Source organism: Coffea arabica, chromosome 2c (assembly GCF_036785885.1).
Source record: "Coffea arabica cultivar ET-39 chromosome 2c, Coffea Arabica ET-39 HiFi, whole genome shotgun sequence".
NCBI classification, from domain to species: Eukaryota; Viridiplantae; Streptophyta; class Magnoliopsida; order Gentianales; family Rubiaceae; genus Coffea; species Coffea arabica.
In genome coordinates, this window is record NC_092312.1 from 33,675,745 (window position 1) to 33,699,412 (window position 23,668).

Here is a 23,668-nt window from a genome sequence, read left to right on the forward strand (position 1 = left end):
TTGAAATTAGTAAATTTTTTTTTTTTGTTTTGTGGTGAAGCTTGCGTATGTTGTTCAATTGTTAGTGAAATTTCTAAAGCAATGAAAAGCATTTTGAGCTGTAGATGCCAATTGTGTGATCGTATTTATGTGAATGAGGAGAGGATTTTTATATTAAAAAAAATTTAAGAAGTATTAAATGCTTATTTCTCATTCAGTATGTAGATTTTTCTCGTGATTTTTTTTGTAAATATTTTCTCTTGCGACATTGAAGTTAAGGCCTAGAATCAAATCTTCTAATGCTCTCTAACCATCTAACCATTTTTGAGGGATGAGAAGTTAGCATTCAAAATATAGTAGTTTCTAAGACTGGGAGTAAAGCTGTAAGGGCTTTGACAAAGAAACTAAAGATTTAAAAACGTCTGTGATATTTTCGTTTAACAAAAAAAAAACCTCCTTTTTCCCAAGATTTTGTAGTAGAAAAAGTATAGGCAAAATCCAATCTTTTTGAAATAGTTCCTATGTCTCAGTACCAAGAATAAGCATGTCAAAGGTATTCACTTCCAGAACTAATTCATTGCATTAGCAATTTAATTACATCCCTTTTCACGTGTTTACATGTCAGAGATACGTAATCGTAAGGCCAAAGATGCAAGCATGAAGAGGTTTTTTTTTTTTTTTTTTTTAAACAATTAGGATTTGCAACCACCGCCTTATAATTTCTCTAAAATTTTGAGTTTTTTTTTTTTTTTTGGCTCTTGCTAATTTCCCAACTCCTACTCGTATTTGGAAACGGTAAGCAGTATTTTCTTGGAAGCAATTAGGGTTTGCAACGGCCAATACTTTCCTAAAGATTTTTTCATATTCCTTTTTGGTTCATTATTCCTAGTTCATGCTCCGGATCCTATTCCTTTTCGGACCAGGCTTCCTATTTATGCTTATAACTGGACAACCCAATGTCGCTCTATTTATAACCAGCAATCGAATCCCCAGTCTTTAAATTGGACTAGATTTGTTCAACAAAGCTCTGTTTAAGTTCTCTCGCTTTCTCCATAAAATTCTTGTTCTCTCTTTCTTGTTTTCTTGAACAATTCAATGGAGAGTTCAACTTCTGCAATGTCCCAGACAAGGTGCAGGAGCGTCAATAACATGACCAACAAGGAAAACCCAACCAACGTCGATGAAGATATTGCTACTATTTGTTTTGGCAGTTTGTGTTTAAGCCGCAACAGCAATGCCTCGACTGATGCTGCTTCTTCTCCATCTCCTCCTGTTCCCGATTCTTCAGGAAAACTGCAAGGAACTCAAGCTGTCAACGAGGCAAGAAAAGGGTTGTCTTCAAATTTTGATAATTTGCGGGCTATTCAGGAATTCTTCCCTGGTGGAACAGAATGGCCATTATCAGGTTCGGTTCCTCGGAAAAATATCTGGGCATGTCATAGTTTGTACAATAGAGAACAGAATCCAGCGAAAAATAGGATCAATGGCCAAGGAAATTCAGTGACTTCTCTGAGTTATGCGCATGTGAATTATGTACAAGATAATTCTTATGGAAGCCTAGGAGATCAAACAAGATTCAATCTTTTCCATGAGAATTCGCCATTGTATCGTTCACCAAATCAGTTTGGTGGCTCATGCAATATGGGAGATAATGGGTTGAATGGTACAGGGAATTTCAGGCCAGTGACGGAGAATCAGTTTTCAGGAAATATAGGTAGTGGGTACAACAATAGGATGGGTGGTTATAAGGCAATTTCCCCTTACTTTCAAGATCAGAGTATCTGGGGTCATGGTAGCCTGGTTGAAAGTTCATTGCCGGGATTCGACTTTTTTGCAATGGCTATGAACAGGGCGGGTTCGGAGCAATTGAAAAGGATTCTTCGACAGGGAAACTCTTGGTATACACAAGAAACATTCAAAGCTGTTTTTCCCCACATTTTTCAACTGATGAACGACTCCAACGGACATGTTATCTTTGACACCCTGGTTGACAAATGTGAAAGTTGTCAGCTATGTGCAATCGTGATGAAGTTTCAGTGGGAAACTGACTTGTTTCTGGATTCAACGTTCAATGATATTGCGTCAAGGTCAATTCAGAGGCTAATCAAGAAGCTCAAAAAGACAGGATTGGAATCCATCATTACAGCAATGCTATCCAGAAGATGCTTGGAACTCATGACTCACAAGACAGCCTCTCATGTCATCCAACATTCTTTCACGTACTTGGGAGATGAAGCTAATGTGGTGTTGTATGACCACATATTATCCTATTTCCTGCTATTAGCCACGGATCGTGTCGGGTGCATAACAGTTAATGTTTGCATCGATAGCATTACTGGTCCGAGAAGAGCAGCTCTTCTCAAGCTGGTGGCAGACAATGCAAGTTGCCTGTCAAATGATCCTTCAGGAAACTATGTTCTGCAGCGTGTTCTCGGACTAAAAGTTGATCCTCTAACACAGCAAATTTGCTATAGTCTTAGAGGCCAATATGTGGAGCTGGCTCAGAGGAAAAGTGGTAGTCGTGTAGTCGAAAAATGCTTGGAATCATCCGAACTTGGGCTCTCTCTTGTGATTAAAGAAATTTTCAACAATGACAAAACACTTTCACTGCTGGCTCGAGATCAATTTGGGAACTATGTGATCCAGACAGCTTTAAGAATTGCAAAGCTTCACGCTAGACATCTGTATGAATCCATGGTTGAAGCCCTGAAGCCACACTATGCCAACCTGATGAATAAACCAGGGGGAAGATATGTAAGCAACTTGATCAAAGCTGACCTTGAAGGGCAGCAGAGTGCAAAATCTGACCAGTGAAGACCAATGTTGAGCTTATAGGTTGTTACTTTTTGTGAATTTTTCTTATGAATCTCACTTGTTTGTGAGGAGATATTTCTCCATTTGTTCTAGAAGTAGCGAAACTATGTATTAATACTTTTTTTGTAGTTGTCGATTAATTGATATGCGGAGACTTTTTCTATACCTATGTGATATGTGAAAGTGCTTTGTTAAGAGTTTGGCTCTTTTTTCCTTTTCTCCAGTAATATAAGGTTGTTTTTTATACATTTTCAAGTCCATTGGGTATTAGGCACTAGTATTCCTCATTTTCTACTTTAGATTTGGAGATAGGACAATATGCAACTAAACAGATCAAGTCGTTGGCATGCTTGTGCAGTTGTAAGGATATGTCCTTGACTAAAATCAGAATGTAGTAGACTTGGATTAATTCTTATTTTCGTTTAGATAGTTGAAGCAAAGCAAATATCACTCGACTAATTATTCACCTGTGCAAATGCATCGGCTTCTTCTAATGTTAAAAAATTTTTTTTTTTGAACAATTGTTGATACAAAGTAACTAAAATCACTGTCTTGTCTTTATAAAGAGTAGTGATATACACTCTGAATGTTCAATCCAGCAAGTTCTAACTAATTCGTGGTTATTGAAAATCAGGGGGTGGATATATGTTTAAATTATCAGATGTGTTTGAAATCTATGCTGCTACTATTTTTTTGGATTTATATTTACGTTGCTCTGAAATTAGATTTCGGAATTAGCTGTTTTTTGGGGTGTTTTGAAAAATTTTACTGTAGCAGAGTTTTTATGGTATATTTTAGAAAATATTTTGGGATATTTAAGAGTAGAAGAGTTTTTAGAATATATTTTGAGATATTTTTTATACATTATAAAAATTTAGACTACTTTTTAGAGTACCTTTTAAAATACTTTTTAAAAATTTTAGTTTTTGAAAAACTCAGCGATCCAAACAGAGCCGATCATTTATTTTCCTTTCAATTTAAGATACCAAATATAGGAGAAAACATTGACAATAAATAGAATAAAGAATAGTTAACTTATGAACAAATTAACGACTATACCCGTTGAATTTTATCCCGTGATTCCGTGTAAATTTTATCTTATCGTACATATAATGTTTACATCTAAATGCACATAATAAATTGATGTGTCCACATAAACATACAATATGGATGTATCCTTATACTATATAAGAACGAGTTTAGCACTAGATTTCAACCGCAGAGGTGAGGCTATTTTGGGAATGTGAGAGTGTTTGAAGAGTAATTGGAACACTGAGTACAAGTCATTATAGCTTTAATTTCACTATAATTACTTATATAACCTTTCAGACATTTAAGGTTAGGGGCAGGTTTGGTATGTTACAATGTTTGATGCCAAGTTGAGTATCAAGTACAACTGAATAAAGCTTGTATTTTGATAGAATTACATAAAAGTCCTTTTAATCATTTATTATACTAACATCCAAGCCTTCCAATTTCCTGAAACCTTTCTCATCGGTTAAGGAATTAATTGGATGTTTACATAATTGGATTTTAATTACAATTAATTAACTTAATTATTATCTGAACAATCATTATCATATTTATGTTCCCATGTTTAGCCGATACCCTTTCTTCTTTTTCGGTTTCACCTCTTTGATTTTATTATGGCTATTAAATATTTGGTGGAATGCATAGCTTTTCCTTTTAATTGAGGCAAGTTCTTTGAGTTGTCTTCTTTGATTGTAGTTTTTTTTTCTGATGATTAGTTTATTCAAAAACTTCATATAGTTTGCCTTTTGATACTTCTAATTCCAAAAACTGACTAATTGTATTGTTTTTCTTAGTAGATCCTAGAGATTCTATCTCTGGTTAAAGTACAATTTGAGATAACATTGTCACTTTCTAAAATAATCAGAAAAGTAATTTTATCATCTTCTCCTCCTCAGTCAAGGTATTATCTTTTTATTTAAGTCAAATAACCTTATTTCTCATGAACTTTCTCCTATTATTCTTGACTCCAGGGATCTGTTGACTACATTCCAGCAGTTATGGTTCAAGTAGTTAGTTTTTCATGTAATATGATTTGGAATTCAGCTTGTGTTTATTTTAATTAGAAATTTTATGATTGTAAAATTTATTAACTTATAATTTTGTACTTCATTGAAACTAAAAAAGAAAATTAATCATGCTACATAGTACTAAGATGTCATTTGCACTCTATTTGCTTTCCATGTGATCTCGTTCTTGTATTATACTATTTATATAGTTTCAAATACAAAAAAAATTACTTTTTTATGCTATCTAAAAGAATTTGTAGTGAAACTTGATGAATTTAAATGTTTTAGCTACAACACCATTTTGATTGCATTGTATTAATTCATTTACTCATAATTGTATATTGTACAATGATAAATAATGTTCTTGATTTGATTGAAACAACTATTATCCATAGTTCAAACGAGTCAATTAAGTAGAGATGTTATATTGGATACTTATACAAGTAAATATTATAAAATATCATTAAGCAGTTTCTACCTATAGTTTGCAATTCGAATTCATATGAGGAATTTCTTCTGATTTTAGTTACCATTTCCTACAATTTCAAATTTAGAAAATATTATTTGCACCAATTTTTTATAATCAAGATGGTTTCAATTCAAATCTTTAACAATTATGCAGATTTGAACTTATTTATGAGATTACAAAGAAATGTCCCTAGCAAAAAACACCAAATCTGAATAATTTCTACAAAACTTTGAAAAAGACCACTTAAATTTCTTATCTATCTATCATTTTTTGGCATTATTATCTCTGTAAGAAACATGTGATTAAGTCATATTATACCCACCAAATTATATAAATAGTTAGTCAAAAATAAAATTATTTTAGATTAGATTGGACGCAAAGTGATTGATGGATAAACTTGACTTGATAATTCGGGTTGAGCTTAAGTCGAGGGATAAATCAGAAGCATTGCTTGAGGGATCTTTCACGAACATATATAGATTCGAGAGATGAAGGGTCCAATTGATACTTTAAAATGTTTTATCATCTTGAATAAGTTTTAGAAGAGACATTTGGAAACTTTTCAATTGCACTTCAAACATTCTTACATTTTCAAATTACCCTTATCTTTACAGTTAAAATTCAAACATAACCTTTGATCACAACGGATTCTTATATAGTATAACGATAAGGATATTTCATTGCACATTATTTTTATTGACTCACTATGTAACTTATGATTTTTCTATTAAAATCACATGATAAAATCATCATACTTCAGTTCCTATACTATAAAATATTAAACAATAATTATTAATTATCTTGAATCACAAGCACCAAATTCCCGCGCATCGCGCGGGCTGTTCCTTCCTAGTTTGTACATATATACATGTGTAGATAGATCTGGTCAACAAAATGTAAACTTTGGTGAAGATGCGTACACAAGATGGTGCACATTTCAATTTATGTATGTGCATATTGTTCACTCTAATTGTAATGGATCTTCTGTCCCATTCCCTGTACCTCTCCGTGTCCCACTTTTTATAACATTATTATTTCTCTTTCATAAATATCATGTTTTATTTCTTTTTGATTTACTTAAAATCTAATAACTATTAACTGAATAAAAAATAAATATAACAGCTTAAAAAAAGTAATATATAATAGAAAATTTAAAAATACAGCTGAAAATTCATTAAAAAATCTCATTTTTTATACAACTCAGTTAATAGTTATTAAATTTTAAAAAAATAAAAAAAAATAAAACATGATGTTTATGAAGGAAAAATAGTAATGTTATAAAATGTGGAACACAGAGTGACACAGAAAATAGGACTAAAGATTTGTCGTGCTAATTGCAATGGATTTTCTGTCCCATTTCCTGTACCTCTCTGTATCCCACTTTTTATAACATTACTATTTCTCCTTCATAAACATCATGTTTATTTCTTTTTGGTTTATTTAAAATCTAATAAATATTAACTGAATAAAAAATGAGTATAACAGCATAAAAAAAGCAATATACAATAGAAAATTTAAAAATACAGTAGAAAATTCATAAAAAAATCTCATTTTTTATACAACTCAGTTAATAGTTATTAGATTTTAAAAAAATAAAACATGATATTTATGAAGGAAAAATAGTAATGTTATAAAATGTGGGGCACAGAGTGGCACAGAAAATAGGACTAAAGATTCGTTGTGCTAATTGCAATGGATCTTCTGTCCCATTCCCTGTACTTCTCTGTGTCTTACTTTTTGTAACATTACTATTTCTTCTTCATAAACATCATGTCTTATTTTTTTTGGTTTATTTAAAATCTAATAACTATTAACTGAATAAAAAATGAATATAATAGCCTAAAAAAAGCAATATATAATAGAAAATTTAAAAATACACTAGAAAATTCATTAAAAAATCTCATTTTTTATACAACTCAGTTAATAGTTATTAGATTTTTAAAAAAAAATAAAAAAGAAATAAAACATGATGTTCATGAAGTTAAATAGTAATGTTATAAAATGAGAGACACAGAATGTCACAAAAAATAGGATAGAAGATTCGCTGTGTATTCTAATGATGAGGATATGTTCATATAAACATAAATTTATGATTTTCAGCATCGTTCATTTATTTACTGCACACACCACTTACGAATCTCAAAAAAATTTACGCCCATTCTAATAAAGTAAACCTTATATGGGCTGAGAGCCTGAGACCCAGCTCCGAGATTGAATTGGAAAAAGATAAGCCGACCTTGAATGTGGGACAATCCTTATCCTATTTGGGTTCTGTCCTTGGGAACTATTTAAAACCATATTATAAAGTTTAAGGACCTAATAGATATTTTAAAACTCGAACCAAATAGAAGAATAGGTAAAAGTTCAGGGATTACTTGAGCTAGTTACCAAAAAAAAAAATTCCCTTGGTGGTTGACGATATGATGATTTTCTCCCCTTCAAGATTGGGATTGAATTATATGACTTAGATCCTGTTTGATAATCCAATTCAACATTTAAATTTAATAGATTTAAATCTTAATATGTTCAGACGTGTTTGATAACTAAAAATTGAATGTCTGAATTAATTAATTAGCACTGAATTTTTTAGGTCAAACTTGTTCTAAAAAATAAGTGATAAACTAATCATTTATCACTTAATATAATATACATTTAAATGTATCAACTTTAGTATTTAACAAATCACTAATTTAATGGATTTAGACTTCAAATTTTAGATTTTAAATTTTAGTTTTTAGACTTGAGTTTTATCAATCGCACTCTCGGTATAAAGTATTATAATAGACTATGGCCAACCAATAAACTAATGATACATAGTCATTTCTTAATATTGAAGTTCAGTTAAGTTGGATTAGCCTCCTAATATAATTTGTTTATATGGCTAATAGAAACAAAAATTGTAGAGAATTTGTTTTGCTATGTTGGGCAAGTCATACATGTTTTGTTTGGGTTTAGGATCATTTCCATTAGATTTTTCTCCATTTTTCTGTATTTATTGATATCTTAATTATTATAATATTATAAAATCATCATATTATGTCATTATTTTCTTTTAATCTCTAGATCAAAATGGAGCAAACTTAGAAGGCAAACTAAGTCAATTTTCTATAGAATTTTCTTACAAGTGATGAAATATATTACGAAAGGTGTTGATTTTTGAAAATAATTATAAATTAATTTGATTGAGGTGTAATGGAGAGAAAGTCTCTCTAATGCAATGGAGAAGAACCTAGTCCATTTTATTTTGCATATTCTCATATATAGATTTCCTTGTATAGGGACTTCTTCTTGTAGGTTCTAGCCAAAAAAATATTAGAAGTAATAACTTCTCATATTAATCCTAGAATGATGTCACAAGAAAAAAAAATGTAGCATTATGGTTTTATTAAAGTATATTGGTATGGGATAAGGAGTGGATTAGGTCATTCTCTTTAAAATGAATCACATCCCTATAGAGTATTATCCAATGTAGTAAGTCTTAGCACGTCATTTTTGGTAGAAAAATCTTTCATATGGTATATATTGTTAGAAAATATCCGTGGTCTAATATAATTGGTACAAGAATCTATGTTTGAACTCATAATTGTAGTTTCTAAAAATAGAGGTTACATTCTTGACATTAAATTCAATCATTACACAATTTTTTGTAGAAAACATAATGGTAGAGTTTAATTGTACAATCGGTCAAATTGATATCAATATAAAGGTTATAATCGCTATAGCCATTACATATTTATGAAGAACAAGTGTAACCGAAAAACTCAATAAATTATTTTCTTTGAGATTTTTGTATTTTTTGATGATCCTGAAGCTACCTTCAACTTTTCTTGTACTTGAACTTATATACTGCAAAGTGAAAGAAAAGAACAAATTAGGCCACTTCAGCTAAGAGTCCCCTTCACAAAATTACTGCGATACTGTCTAAGGAATGGAAAAGTATTAGCAATGGAAGGTAAAGGAAACTAGTCTGCATTAGCATTAATGTCAGGTAGTCCAATAAGCATACTACAATGGAGTCATGTTTTCACGATTATGTGGTCATTAAGCGCAGAGTTTTCATCTTTCCAGTAAAAATGCCAATGCTTTTCGTTAGTGATTGACAATAAGACAAATGCAAATACGCACATTTACCAAAAGATAAACTTTTGCTTGCTATATTATATGTGCTCGGTGATCTTTATGCTTTGATGATCCTGATGGTATCTTCAACTTTTCTTGTACTTGAATTTACATACTGCAAGGTTAAATAAAAGAACATGTTAGACACTTCATCTAAGAGTCCTCTTCACTAAATTAACGTGGCACTGTCTAAGGAATGTAAAATTATTAATTAGAAATGCAAGGTAGAGAAAACTAGCCTGAATAAGCATTTTCAAGTAGTCAAATTATGCATACTACAATATAGTCATGTTTTCATGATTATGTGGTCATCAAGTAAAGAGTTTTCATCTTTCCAGTACAAATGTCAATGCCTAAGCATGAATATGGTTTATAGGTAATTTTTCTAAGTACACACTACTTGTCCACATATTTACTTTATATCAAAACATTTTGCACATATGTTATTGGTGAAGGGTGGTGGTGTGATTTTTGGATCACAAGTTGAGTTCTATCTTGTAGAAAGTGGTTCGTGTAATTCTTATTATATATGGTATAAACTCGAATAGTTTTAGTCTAGTCACCAACTTAAATTTTATAAATTGACAAATTTAACTTTACACTTAAATTATATGAATTTATATTAAAATTAATAAAAATTACATGCATCAATTTAAAATTGATAGAACTCAACTTGTGAGACCTCTAATCCCTGATTTTTGTAGCCTTACCTCAAGTTTCAATTCTTTCTGTGTTGCGCGGACTCTCACGTAACCAAACTCCGTGATACGAACTAAGCTCCAGCTATTCACCTGTTGATGATCAGACAAAAACATTAACATCCCTTCAATAGAATGCTAATGATGACAATTTCACAATCCAAAACTATTATCACATTCGGTTTTAAATCTGTGTAGTAAATACGATTTGAGATGCTTATATGTTGGTGATTAAAATTTCATGTTTGACAAAAACTGTAGGAAATCACTTTAGACATCCCAATAATTTCTCACTACAGTTGCCACAGATAGATTAAAATATATAGCCTTTGACGGGATCTGAGCATAGTGATTTTCAATGTTCGTATGTACATTGTGACATTTGTGATTGATGTAAATCATTCGGAGAAAGATGCAACTGTGCGAGTTGCTTATTTTTATCCTAGAAATGAGCTGATGGGGACAACCATTCTTGGCCCAAAACAATTCAAAAGAGGCTTTTCCTGTGGAACAAGCATGACGGTTGAAGAAGAATTGACATTGAAAAAAAATTCAATCTACTTACATCACTTGGGAATTTGTCTAATGTAAAGCCAGCCATCCCAATAACAGCATGAACTGGTGCAGTGTAGTTGGAATTGTCACACGTATCAATTCCATTTTCATCTTTCTTGGGCATAGCTTTGCAATCACCCTTGTACACAGCACATGTTCTCTCATAATAATGAACATGACCAAAAAGGGCTAGATCAACCTAGAAAGAGGGCAGTCAGGATTTAGTACACGTTCATAAAATAAAGAACTATATCATCTGATAAATGGTTTCAACTCTGATCAGTTGCTTACCTCGTTTGCTAACAGCAATGGTTCCACGGCTTGTACAAAATTATTGTCCACATTTGGATAAAGGAGAAGGCCATGATTGGAGGAGTGCATAGGTCTGTGTCTGTAATTCACAATTTTCTTTCACAGTTTGAAGTACAGGGAAAAGCACACATGCAATAATAGTTGTATGTATGACTCTTTGGTAGACGACCAAGTTTCCTTGTCATAAAACAAAACTAATGCGGGTAACCCATCCATTTCACCATTTTGTCTTTCCTCATTTCCCTTCCCATAAAGAAAACTTGGAAAATAGGATTTTCACAGGCATTGCAACTTATATTCTCCTCTTGATTTGTAGATACTTTCTTTAACACCCCTAGTGATACAAAATTAAATCAAGAATTGAGAGAGTTGTAAATTGTTTTGTAACTTTCAAAGTTACAATGTCTGTCATACTACTATAATGCAAAAAAATTTATGCATACAATATTGGTCTTTCTACAAATATTTGCTAAATGACACAAATGTAATGTTGCAATTCAGGTCATACTATGTTAGTATAAAATAAAAAGGCTTTCGTTATCCCCCTTCATCCTTGATTTTTTTGGTTATAAGACAAACTCTAGGAAATAAAATCCAAGCGGTAACATGGGGGAAGGCCAAAGTGTACATAGATGCAGGAGCACGAAGAACATTGATGATGCATTGTGTGTAATCATCAATTTCTAGCATTACAAATATATAAAGTGAGTTAACCTCGACAAAGTAGATGGCAAGAACATAACTTACCCTATAAAGATTAGCCAAGGAGTTCTAGATCGGTCCACTGCAGCCATGTCATTATTCATCCAATTATACTGTTGGTTAAATAGTAATAGGTTGCATTTCAGCAGGGATTTCATACCACTAAACCAACAACCAAAAAAAAAAAAAAAGAAAAAAAGAAAGAAAGAATAAAAAGGAGAAGAAGAATGTTGCAATGCTAAAGAAGATATTTACTTGCTCAGACTTTTCTGTCCAATCATGTTCGGTTGAAATAACAGTAAAGTGAACACTTCCTTGTTCTATAGAATACCATGGCTTATCTTTTTCTGCTGTTGGCATTGGAAAATAAGTTTCATAGGGCACACCACATTCTCCTCCAGAATCTGGAGTGATATACACTGATCCTGAGCTCACATAATCCCTGAAAATATTCCTTATTAATTCATATATAGCATGATAGGCAAGGTATATGTCCATGTAGAAGGACCACTGTAATTGTACCACAATCACTAACAAGACCTAAAACTACTTGTGTAAACAAATTTTTGTATGTAAATTATTAGGTACATACCTATTGTGAGAATATATAAGATGGTCAAGGGAATTGTGACATTACCGGGCAATTGATCAGAATATTGTCAAATGCCCAAAAATTCCGTCAAATATGGTGGCTAGGTTCAGTGGTATCAATATATGCCCGTCGCACGGAGTAGGCGCGACTGTCAGGGAAAATTTTTATTTTTTTTTTAAAATCTTTCTACATGAGCAACAGCCAGAAAATTCAGAAATGTTTTTTTTTTTTTAAATCTTTTTGGCAGTCGTGCCATGTAGGAGAGACGACCAGACAATTCAGAAAATTTTTTTTAAAATTTTTTAAAATCAAAATATTTAAAAACAATCCAGACAGAATGACAAAATTTTTAAAAACAAAAACTGGCCACACGTAGCATTTTAGAATTTTAAATGATGCAGGGTAGAGGTTTTAAAAATTTGATCCGTTTGTTAAAGGATTCAGGGTTTACCATTTTAGTAAGATTAAGTTATTATGATTTTTTAATTTTAAGAAATGGTTTAATAATATGATTTTAAGTTTAAGTGATGGCGTATTGGATGGAAGTATTGCTTAATATTGTTATAATTTGTTAATTTTAACTTTGTCATCTATAATTCACATAAAATGTTAAAGGAACTGCAATTGTGTCAAAAAATGAAAAATTATAACACGAATTGTGATTTATATATTTTAAATTATTTTATATAAAATGCAATCGTATAAAAAGATTAATAACATATTTGTAGAAATGAAGAACTATTTGTGTATCATTTTTTGGCATGGATAATTAGTTTAAATGATTTAATCAATTAAAATAACCGTAAAAAAATTGAATTTTAAAACCTCTACCCTGCATCCTTTAAAATGCTATTTGAGGCCAGTGTTTGTTTTTAAAAATTTTGTCACACTATCTGGATTGTTTTTAAATATTTTAATTTTAAAAAATTTTTAAAAAAAGTTTTTCTGAATTGTCTGGCCGTCGCTCCTACATGGCACGACGGCCAATTAGGTTTTTTTTTAAAAAACATTTATGAATTCTCTGGTGTCTCTCCTACATGGCGCGACAGCCAGAAAGAGTTTAAAAAAAAAATTCCCTGCCCGTCATGCCTACTTCACGCGACGGGCATATATTGATACCACCAAGCATAGGCACCATATTTGACGGGCTTTTTGGGCATTTAACAATATTCTGATCAATTAACCGTAATGGACCTACCTCTCATGGTTTCCAATTGCTGTCATGTATGAAGTAGTAGAAGCCACAGGGTAGATTAGGTGAAGGAAGAAATCCCATTCCACTAGAAAACCTGTGGCATACCTTATGTCTCCAATATGAAATATGGAGTCTCATTTCCGCTTGATACTTCATTAGCTATGGCCTCAATTACTGAAATTGATCCTGGCTGTATATGAAATAACAAGAATTCCTCAATTAACAAAAAGGGTCATGGTTTTGAGTCAGTTTGTTAAATTGAAATGCCATTTTCTTTTAGTTGAACTAGTATGAGAACCCGTACTTTGTATGTTAGTACATATTTGTTCTAGTGATATCACGTACAAAGATAATCCTTTAAAATTAGAAAGAATAATAGAAGTTTAACTATTTCTGATATTGTATTGCTGCCAACTTTTTCCTCTAATAGAACATATAGAACACTTCTTTACATTTAAAAAAAAATCTTATTGATTGTATATCGTCGTAGGGGAGCATGGGAAAGCAATAGGAAAGTTAAAAAAAAAAAAAAAAGAGAGAGAGAAGTGAAAATTAGAGAATAAGACAATTACTTACTTTACCTCCCGTATTAGCAAAATCTTAAAAAAACATTTGTCAATTTCCAAAAGTTTCAACAGCTAAATACTCAAGCCAAAAGGTTTATTTTCAGAAAGACAAAAAAAAGGAAATCTTATTAAGAAAAAATTACTATCACTTCACCTACTAATTTGCCTCATGTCTGTTTCCTTAATTGAATCTGATTTGCAAAGAGAATCAGGAATGGGTGTTTCCCAATCACATGTTGAAACATTTATAAGCCTAAATCAGAGCTTAGATTACATATTATGCTGCTTTTTATCTTTTACGTAAGACTTCAACCTAAAGTTCAAACAAATTAAGTTATGTGATCGATATTCCAAAAATAACCTCAAAGTCAGTAATATGTAAATATTCCCAGCAATAAGAAGTACATTCATCTTTGGCATTACAAGAAAGTAACTAAAACTTATAATCAGGGACTCAGGGTAATCGACGAAAGAAATCTTAGTTACTAAATTACTAAGAAATTTCCCAAATTTACGCAGATAAAAATTTATATTTAGAGCAAAAATTGAAATATCATTTTGTCTTACCTGAATAAAGTGTTCAAGAGAAGGATCACGAGGGGCCTTGCCCATATCACCAAAGGCAATAAACTTTAGTTCATCTGATCCCCCAGCTGGTGGTGTTCTAAATGTGATTCGACCACTCCAACCAGCTGAATCACTGCAACATATAAGTATTAATGGTGAAATATCTGACAAGAAACAGCTTAAAATGGTAGTAAATGCCTATTGAATTTAGTACAGAAGAAAGTATGTCTCAATTGTTACATTGTAGATTCATAACAAGTGCCCATCTACAATGCGAAACAGAGTTTATTCTTCCTAAGCTCGACTAGCTTTATTAAATGGGAGAATTTTATGGCACATTTTGACTTCTTTATTTACAATTGTCGAAAATTTTCACTTGCCAAAATAAAAATAAAATAGTCCCATCCTATTAATATTCAAGCTTCATTTCAACCGGAAAGTTAGGATTTTGATGGAGAGATGGATTAATTACCTGCCATATCTGTAAGTGAAATTGCTTGAAGGATTAAGTCCTGTCATCACTGCTGAATGAATGTAGCCTGGATCGTGCCAGCCAAAGTCACTTGCTGGACTCTTCAGAATTGAACCTTTAATAATGAAAATAGAGTTTAATCTTGTATGTTTGAATTATACTCGTCTGCAATATTGAAAAAGAAAATTTCCAAGGACTAACAATAGTTCAAGCAGACATAAATCATTCACCTATTGAAACTGCACGTAAACCCCTTTCCTTTGAAAAAAAAAAAAGTTGAGGAGAGGTTTCTTATGTTCTCTGTTCTTTGATCTCTTTAGTGCTGATATCATCGAATTTTGCATTTGTTGTCCATATTAAAGTTATATACTGGTACAATTAGCAATGATGGATTGAGAAGGAAATTTTGGAGGAATTAGTTGCCAAAATAAAAATTGGACGAAAAAAATGAAGTGCATATATGAAACGTTATCTTTCACACTGATGCATTAACGGCTTATATTATTCGCACAAAAATTTCTACAAAACTCGAATTTAGGCCATCTCCAAAAATTTAAATGGCTGTAAATTACAGGGAACATGGAAGAAACATGCATAAACCTGTTGAGTAGAATGGTTTGCAAGCATCTGATACTTTTCCTTGCTAAATATTGCAAGTTGAGTACAACCCTAACCGTAAAATTTGCAGGCAGCTAAGAAGGTTATGGGCATTAAGTCACTTACTACACATGTCGTGTTGAGTAAATGTTGTCACTTGAGATGTTTGGGATTGCCCATCTCCATACTGAACTTCTTGTGGCTTGTCATCTCCACTTACCCATGTTATTCTCATCTGTATTCAAAAGACAACCAAAAAAATTCTTTTGTATGTCCTGTGCACAGATAATCTAGCTAAGATGTCTTCAACTAACAAAAAAAAAAAAAAAAAAAAGTAAAATTGTTAAATTTTGGAAATACTCCTATATTATTAGACTAATTTCACTTTGCACCCCCAAACTTGTATCATGTTTTCACTTTGCACCCTAAATTAAATATTGGATGCTTTGCATTCTAAACTCTCAATTTTGGATATTTAATACCCTAACTTTCAAATTTGACCCATTTGAGTCCAATCAAGGACAACATTATAAAAAAGTGCAAATTAATGATAATGTATTATTTTGTTCTACCTATAATCACTTGGCTCCTTTTGATGATTTTCAGCATATTGTCATTGATTTATATGGTCCAAACCACCAATATTGTTAGTAAGATTAACGAGATAAAAGATAATGCAAATTTATGAAAATGTATATTTTTTTAATTACGATATCTTGACTCCTTTTGACTACTTTTAGCAAGTTATTATTAATTTATATAGTCCTCTATGTCATTAATTTTACTAAAATTGTCATTGATTGGACTTAAATACGACATACTTAAGAGTTTAAGGTGCAAAGTGAAAACGTGGTACAAGTTTAGAGGTGTAAAATGGAGTTAGACCTATATTATTTTCACAAATTATAATTTGCACCATCATTTCATTTTTGACTAGATATGGTAAATATTAAGCCTAACAGACTATGTTTACTGCCAAACTTTTATTTTAGTACTTACTAAAAATCGGTTGATCAAAAATCACTGAACATCTTGTTACGAAAGGATAGAATTTCCACAATATGTATTTGTGGGCGAGATTGTTGTATTATTGAGTAGCAATTTCCACTACTTGCAGATTAGTTTGTTAAATATTGATTAATCATTTAATCGCACCATTTCGGCTTCCTTATAATCTTACGGGAAAAAAAAGAGAATAAATTAACAATATACACTTCCTTCTTTCATTAGTATAAAAATCTAACAAGTCTTTAAAATGTATGTGGATTAGTTAATTTGTAGTGTTCTTAACTTGTAAATTTTACTAACTATGGGTAAGTTTGTTGATTGTATTACTCATAGCATTATGGGTTCCTTATAGTCTTATAAAGAAAAAGGATAAGATAAAAATATACACCTCCATCTTTCGCCAAGTATAAAATCTCACAAGTCCCTAAAATGCCAAAAGAAATTTAAGCATGCATGGTACTATCCAACCATAAAGTTTTTTAGATAAATGTTAGGAATGCAAAGTAAGATTATTTGCCTTCATTTTCAGGTATTTGGTGCACTTTTGAAAAATAGTCCTTGAAACCAAAACCCACAAAGAATGTTCCCCTCAAAAATTCGTCAAATTCCTTCTGCCAACGACTAGAACTCCCATCCACACCTATATCAATTCATCACCCCATTCCAAATACTTCAAATTCCAAAAAATTAGATCTTACTCCATGATCAGGAAATCCATAGTATCACAAACCCATTACCATTATCGATCATACTAATTACCTAATCGCTATGTCACTGAAAATTACTTCGAGAATGAGATCCTTATCATTGATAGAGTTCTATCAGATGAAGCACTTCACCGATGCTTACAAATAGTACTAAGAAAGATAAGGAAGATGGGGAGGCATCTTTGTGGTGGTGGTGGGGAAGGTGGCTGCAGGTCTAGGTTAGGCACAATAGATAATTTTCAGTCATGATCTGAAAATTTTCGGTTTAGTAAAGGATCATGAGACTAATGAGCTCTCAAAATTTTTCCTGTTAAAGGGATCGTGAGGTTGATGAGCTCTGAGAGTTATTGGAAAATAACTTCAGTACAACAGATGCGGAAGTCATTTTACTCCTGATTGTGTAAAAGATTTTCCACGGGAAAAAATTTTCCCAATCTTTTTGGCTGCCAAACACCAGAATTTCCTGAAAATATTTTCCAGAAAATATTTTCAGTCCAAACAAACAGACCCTTAGTGAAAATATTCATGGTACCAAGTAAAACTGGTCCAACCAAAAACGCCACTCTTTTTTATTTTAATACATTATTCTTAAAAAAAAAATCATAGTAATATTTGAAGCTTCAAAAGATATATAAGATTAATTACTTACTGATGTTCCTGTTGAATCAATGCTGGAGAGATGTCCATATAAAGGCTTTTGGGGATTGGCAAAGCTAGCAGAATCAGACACGGCCAAGATGCAAGGAGTCTCAAATCCACCAGCAAAGAAGACAAATTTTATGCCTGTTCTGATGTTAATGAGATGAAAAGATAAAGTGGCTCCACAGGTGCTAACTACGCACTCCCCATCCACGTATTTTTGGCATTCATTTTTCTTGCAACTCAAATAATCTGGATCATTGCTTGCATATTGTGCCTGCATTATTGTGGTAATGTTACAATTTCCATCCTTCATTTTCCTTTTTTTTTTTTTTGGTAATTTAGTATTAGGGCACAAAAAAAATGGAATTTACCAGCTAGCTGCTTTTGTTAGTTTTCCTGTAAAGATTAGAGTTTGTTCAATGTATTTGAGGTTTTGGCATTTTATAAATTTTGCGTTCTGATTTTTTTTTTGTTAATAAAATTGTTTGTTTGGATAAAAAAAAGAGGGAACTGAATATCCCGGTTACAAATGTTTAAGTTTTGTTCTTTTAAATTACTTGCTTGTGAAAATAATTTAATTTCTCCATAATCTTCATACATCCTATTATTTAATTCTCTTATGTAAAAGTGGCAGAAGAAATTACTTAATACTGACCGACTTGAATATTTTTGGATACTAAATTTCTATACAAGCAGGTAAGAAAAATTAATTGAAAAATAAAAAAGGAAAAAAATATATTTAGAGATAGAGAATTATTGGACAAAACTCTAGATCAGCAAGATCTTAGCAATTAAATTTTCTCCAGCTTTGTACCTTGATCATAATGTCTTCGAAATAAAACAAAAATTATATTACTATGTTCAATCTGGTATGGTTTTGAAATACTATGGAAAAAAACTATTTTAATTTGTCTTTTAGCTAGAAACTTATACATATAAAGAATATTTTGGAAAGTAAAAATCATGCTCAAATAAATTTATCTTAAATTTATCAATTGTCATGGTGCAATTTCTCTGCCAATGGCAGAGAATCCTAGTCCGAAAATTACTTTTTTCTCATTACGGGAAAACAATATTACTTTCTTTGTCAATAGTTTTTTTTTTTTCAAATCTATATACTTTATTTAAAATCAGATAAAACTATTTGGCCTTTAATTAATTGGACTGACTCCATAAGACATGATATTAGATATTGTCTCCAAGCGGGCCGTAATACATGGCGAGAGAGTATGCTAATACAATCTTAGTAAATGGATCCACTTTTGACGGATCTGGCACACCATGGCACCAGCCGTATCTCTTACGCAAAGGCTGAAAAGATTTTGTTGCGTGGCCCTATAGCTACGCCGTTATGACTGAAATATATGCATCTGTTTTTTATTTTGATGGATTGTCAATTGAGCGAATCAGTTCGAACCCCGGCCCAAAAAAAGTGCACTGAGCCTAAAGTTTAATTGGATTGGGCAGAATTTGAATCTAATTATTAATTTCGAACTAGATGTGAGTCGAGTTTGAATTATATTAGATTCAGACTTGATTAAAACTCAGTCTATATATGAGTATAATTATATATATAATATAAATAATAATATCTATAATTTATAATTATCTATACTATATATAAAGGGAGGATGGAGTAAATAAAAGCCTGTCACTTTATATACTTTCTAAACTACCCTTGATGACGAGGGAACTTTTCGTACAAACAAAAATTTATCTATCTTTGATAACTAAACACTACCAATATGATTTTTTACTAAGTAATATGTATTTTTTCATATTCTATTTTTTAACTTAATTAGTAAATCCTAATTTTAATTAGCAACTACCAATTATAGTTATGAATAACTACCAAATAACTACTTTTTATAACTTTTATTTTGGTGAACTTTTTACGTATGTATTTTCAAAATATAAAACCAATTTTCTTGAAAATGATTTTAATAAATATACTCAAAATATTTCACAAATATTTTTCTATTAGTTGCACACACATTAGTGTATGCCTTGACTACATATTACGACATAAAATGTTAATAATTTATATGTAAAATTGTCTTAATTCATAATTGTAAAATATATATTATATACAATTATGTATTTAATTATGAGTTTGGGCCAAACCCAATTTGAACCGAAGTTCATATAATAGTGTGAGTTGACTTCGAGACCTTTTTAATATGAGCCCGAATCTCAAAAATTCATATAACTTGTGAGTCGAGTTTGGACTTGTTGAAATCCGACTCAAAAAACCTGATCAACACCCCTGAAAATTACCACATTTCTTAGGGATAAATACAAACATGGAAATACCTAAGATGGATTATTTTTTTATTTATTTCAATAAGTTGTATATCGCTTAGTATAGGATTTCATTTTTTTTAGTGCTTTTATAAGGTTAAGGTGATGTTTGTTCACCCAAAAAAAAAAGAGGAGTTCTCTCACTGTATAGGTAGTAAATCTGCATACAATACTAAGAAAATTGAATTGATCTATTAAGCTTATATTGTTAATATTTCAGCATCGCCTTTTTTTAACAAATAAATAACTATAATATATATACGGACATACATGGAACAAGAAAATTTACTTTGAGGGATGAACTTCAGTTTTTCTAAAACTATATAACATACAATATTTTCAAGTTTTTGTGGCGGGAAAACCTTTAAACCTATAAAGAAAATTTTTTAAAAAATTATTTGTGGGAACATAGCTCTAAAATCCTGGAACCAAGACGTAATCATAATACAAAATTCGACGGAGTGTGAGAAATGTCAGAGTAACCTAGTTACAAGAAAAAAATAAGGATATACACATTTTACCCTTTTTGTGCGTAATTATGTTGTCATTATAGTAAGTTCTCATCCTAGCTAGAAAAAGAAAATGTATGAAATACTTATGTACTGTTGTTATCTGGTTGGGGTGGATATATAGGTGAGTACCATGCCTAAGAGGCAAATGCTCTCCAATTAATGCAAATTCTTACTGGTAACTGAATAAAGGATTCGATAACTATGTTGATTGTCTTAGATTAAATCCTAATGATTGTCAAAACTTCTACTTTTATTATAATACTGGTAGATAAGACTGGTAACTCACATATTATAGTACAAAAAAGCTTCATCAATTACCCTAACCTCGACTAGGAAAACATCTAGTTTTGCTCAAAGTATTTACTGCATGATTCTGGGCTACTGATCAGTAGGGGTAATTTCTCTGTTTTGTAAGGGTCCAAGTCTCACTGATCTGGATTGAAATTTAAAGAATCTCAGTTCGTGATTAGTGGTGTTCAAGAGTGAACTAGTGAAGTTGTGATTCATTGCTTGAAGGAGGTCCACAGCTTTTGGATGATCAATTTGTCACGGTTATTATTAGTGGAGTTTTACTTCCGGCCAAAAATCATTGGGTTGCTATGATCTCCCCTTCTTATGCTGAGGAAGAAAGTTTTTCTTGAATTTATTTTGCGGCATTAATTCGTCTGGACACTTGTCTGGGAGTATCACTTCATAATTAATCATTTTCCCAAAGGTTAGGACAAAAGCACTTAGAATTCATATATTCCAATTTTTTCTTTTCAACATTTGATTGCTGGCATAAATTTTTGGGGTTTAAATTTGGCCAAATTTCAAGAAGCATGTGAGCTAAAACCATGCCTACCACATGTTTGAGAAAATGTCCAAATTAGCAGAAATAGGAGATACTAAGACATATCAGGGGCTGCTAGAATAACCATCTCCAGGGTCTACGACTGGACACCATGGCTGACATTCAGCCTCTGACTAAAGGGCTAGAGGACTCCCCATCTACAAGGAAGTCCTTTGCCCAACTGTTTACCCAACCACCCGCCTCATCCATTCAGTTTCGACAAGTGACTTCCTACAAAGGAGAGGCAACGGTATTCTTCCCTAAAGCTGAGGCGGAAAAACTCGCTGCACCATTTCGATGGGCCTTAGGGGGGAAATTTTCCCATGACAGACCATCACTGGAGGAGATACGGAAGTTCTTCTCCACGCTCAACTTGAAGGACCAGGTAACCATTGGCTTGTTGGACTATCGTCATGTGTTGTTGAGATGCACGGCAGAATCGGGCTTTACCAGAATCTGGACGCGAGGGATTTGGCGGCTGGGCAAATTTCCTATGCTGGTTTTCCGGTGAACGAGAGACTTCCACGTTCATAAGGAGTCTTCCCTAGCTCCAGTGTGGTTCCCATTGCCTTTGTTGCCGGTCCATTGTTTTGACAAACATTCTCTTTACTCGATCGTTAGTCCTGTGAGGATGCCGCTCTTCTTGGATGTAGCCACAGCTTCTGGAACGCGGCCAAGCGTGGCGCGGGTTTGCGTGGAAGTGGATTTGATGAAATCGATTTGCTTCAGAGTCTGGGTGGCAGTGGAAGGAGAGTCTGGCTTCTAGCAAAAACTTGTGCCTAAGGACCTGCCCGCATATTGGTTTGGGTGCTGGCGCCTGGGCCATACGGTGGCCGACTGCAAGAGGAATGCTAAGGAGCACCGGATGTTGAAGCCCAATGCGCAGCCTTGGGTGCAGACTCAGGCTGCAGCCGACCCATCATCACATGTGCACGGCCAGATGAGCGTTGCTGTGGTGCAGGAGACAAACGACACTTCTGGTGACAGACGGGTTCCGCTTCATGTCCAGCTGGAGGTAGGGAAAGAAAATCAGAAGAGGCAGGCTACCAAGTCGACGAAGGGACAAGAGTCTGAGGGTGATGCGGGGAACCTGCGGGATAAATTTCTCCCTAGCAGGCCGCAACAGAGACTCGGCCGGTTGATGCGCAGTAGGAAGAGCACAGTGACAAAGGCGCACTCCAGGGTTACCTTTCCTCCAGAGCGACGATCGACGAGAAGGGTGAACTGGTTCTTTTGAGTGACTTGCGCGAGGCGCTTGACTTGCGTGAGGGTGAGCAGCCTCTTACCCAGCACCATTCAGGCATGGCGGAGGCGGTGCTTGCAGGCCATGTTAACGCTAGGTCAACAGCGAAAGTCTCTACTGAATTGGCATTGCCACACACAGCTAGCGGGGATCATTTGGAAGCGCAAGAGCAGCTCCATGGCATTGAGATGCACGCCATGTATGGAGGGGTTACCTCCTCGACTTTTGCAGGAACCGAGCAAGCGTCAATAGACACGAACATGGACACGGATGAAAGAAAGGCCCATCCACCTACCCTGGGTTGCGAGCAACCTATCACCAAGGATGGTGACCATACCTGATAATGAGTCAGCTTCGTTGGTAGTGGAACTGAACATTGATCATGCTGGGGGCTTACACGATTTCACCAAACCGAGGGGAAGGGGTGCTCACATCCATCAGCTGTCTGATAGAAAGCTCAGGTCAGCAACATCTACTTCTAACTCTGACCAAGATTTACATCATGATTAACGTACTTTTATGGAATATTAGAGGGATGGCTCGAGCCCCAAATTTTCGTAGACTTCGTAAATTAGTACGATTACATGATGTTAAATTTTTGGCTATATCAGAACCTAAGCAACCCATTTGTAATGTTGATCACATTCACATGCGGTTGTCGTTTGATTCAGTAGTTGTTAATCCTTCGAAAATCTCTGAATCTTCTCTAGTAGCCCATTTATATGCTCAGTTGTTAGTAGTTCGGCT

The 23,668-nt window shown here is 33.0% G+C and overlaps 2 protein-coding genes across 2 annotated transcripts; one reads left to right on the forward strand and one right to left on the reverse strand.

Annotated features, from left to right (window-relative positions):
* The first annotated feature begins 785 nt into the window (after nt 1-785).
* On the forward strand, nt 786-2,947 carry LOC113724300 (putative pumilio homolog 8, chloroplastic). The gene has a single exon (XM_027247214.2). The coding sequence runs from the start codon at nt 1,075-1,077 to the stop codon at nt 2,791-2,793; it is 1,719 nt and encodes a 572-aa protein (XP_027103015.1). The 5' UTR covers nt 786-1,074; the 3' UTR covers nt 2,794-2,947.
* Nucleotides 2,948-9,478: 6,531 nt separating this feature from the next.
* On the reverse strand, nt 9,479-18,313 carry LOC113724296 (probable inactive purple acid phosphatase 27). The gene is made up of 10 exons (XM_072076927.1): nt 18,041-18,313; nt 15,803-15,911; nt 15,080-15,194; nt 14,608-14,740; nt 11,943-12,197; nt 11,733-11,800; nt 10,965-11,064; nt 10,684-10,872; nt 10,131-10,211; nt 9,479-9,535 (listed from the first exon to the last, which is right to left on the reverse strand). Exons 1-10 carry the CDS (start codon nt 18,311-18,313, stop codon nt 9,479-9,481), a joined length of 1,380 nt encoding a protein of 459 aa, XP_071933028.1.
* Between the last annotated feature and the right edge of the window lie 5,355 nt (nt 18,314-23,668).

Coding starts and splice junctions, on each gene's coding strand:
- LOC113724300 (XM_027247214.2), top strand. CDS start 1,075: ATGGAGAGTTCAACTTCTGCAATGTCCCAGACAAGGTGCAGGAGCGTC.
- LOC113724296 (XM_072076927.1), bottom strand. CDS start 18,313: ATGCAGGCACAATATGCAAGCAATGATCCAGATTATTTGAGTTGCAAG. Junction 15,195..15,802: donor TACTCAACACGACATGTGTA/GTAAGTGACTTA, acceptor TCATTATTAAAG/GTTCAATTCTGAAGAGTCCA. Junction 11,065..11,732: donor CCTTGGCTAATCTTTATAGG/GTAAGTTATGTT, acceptor TGTGAATTACAG/ACACAGACCTATGCACTCCT.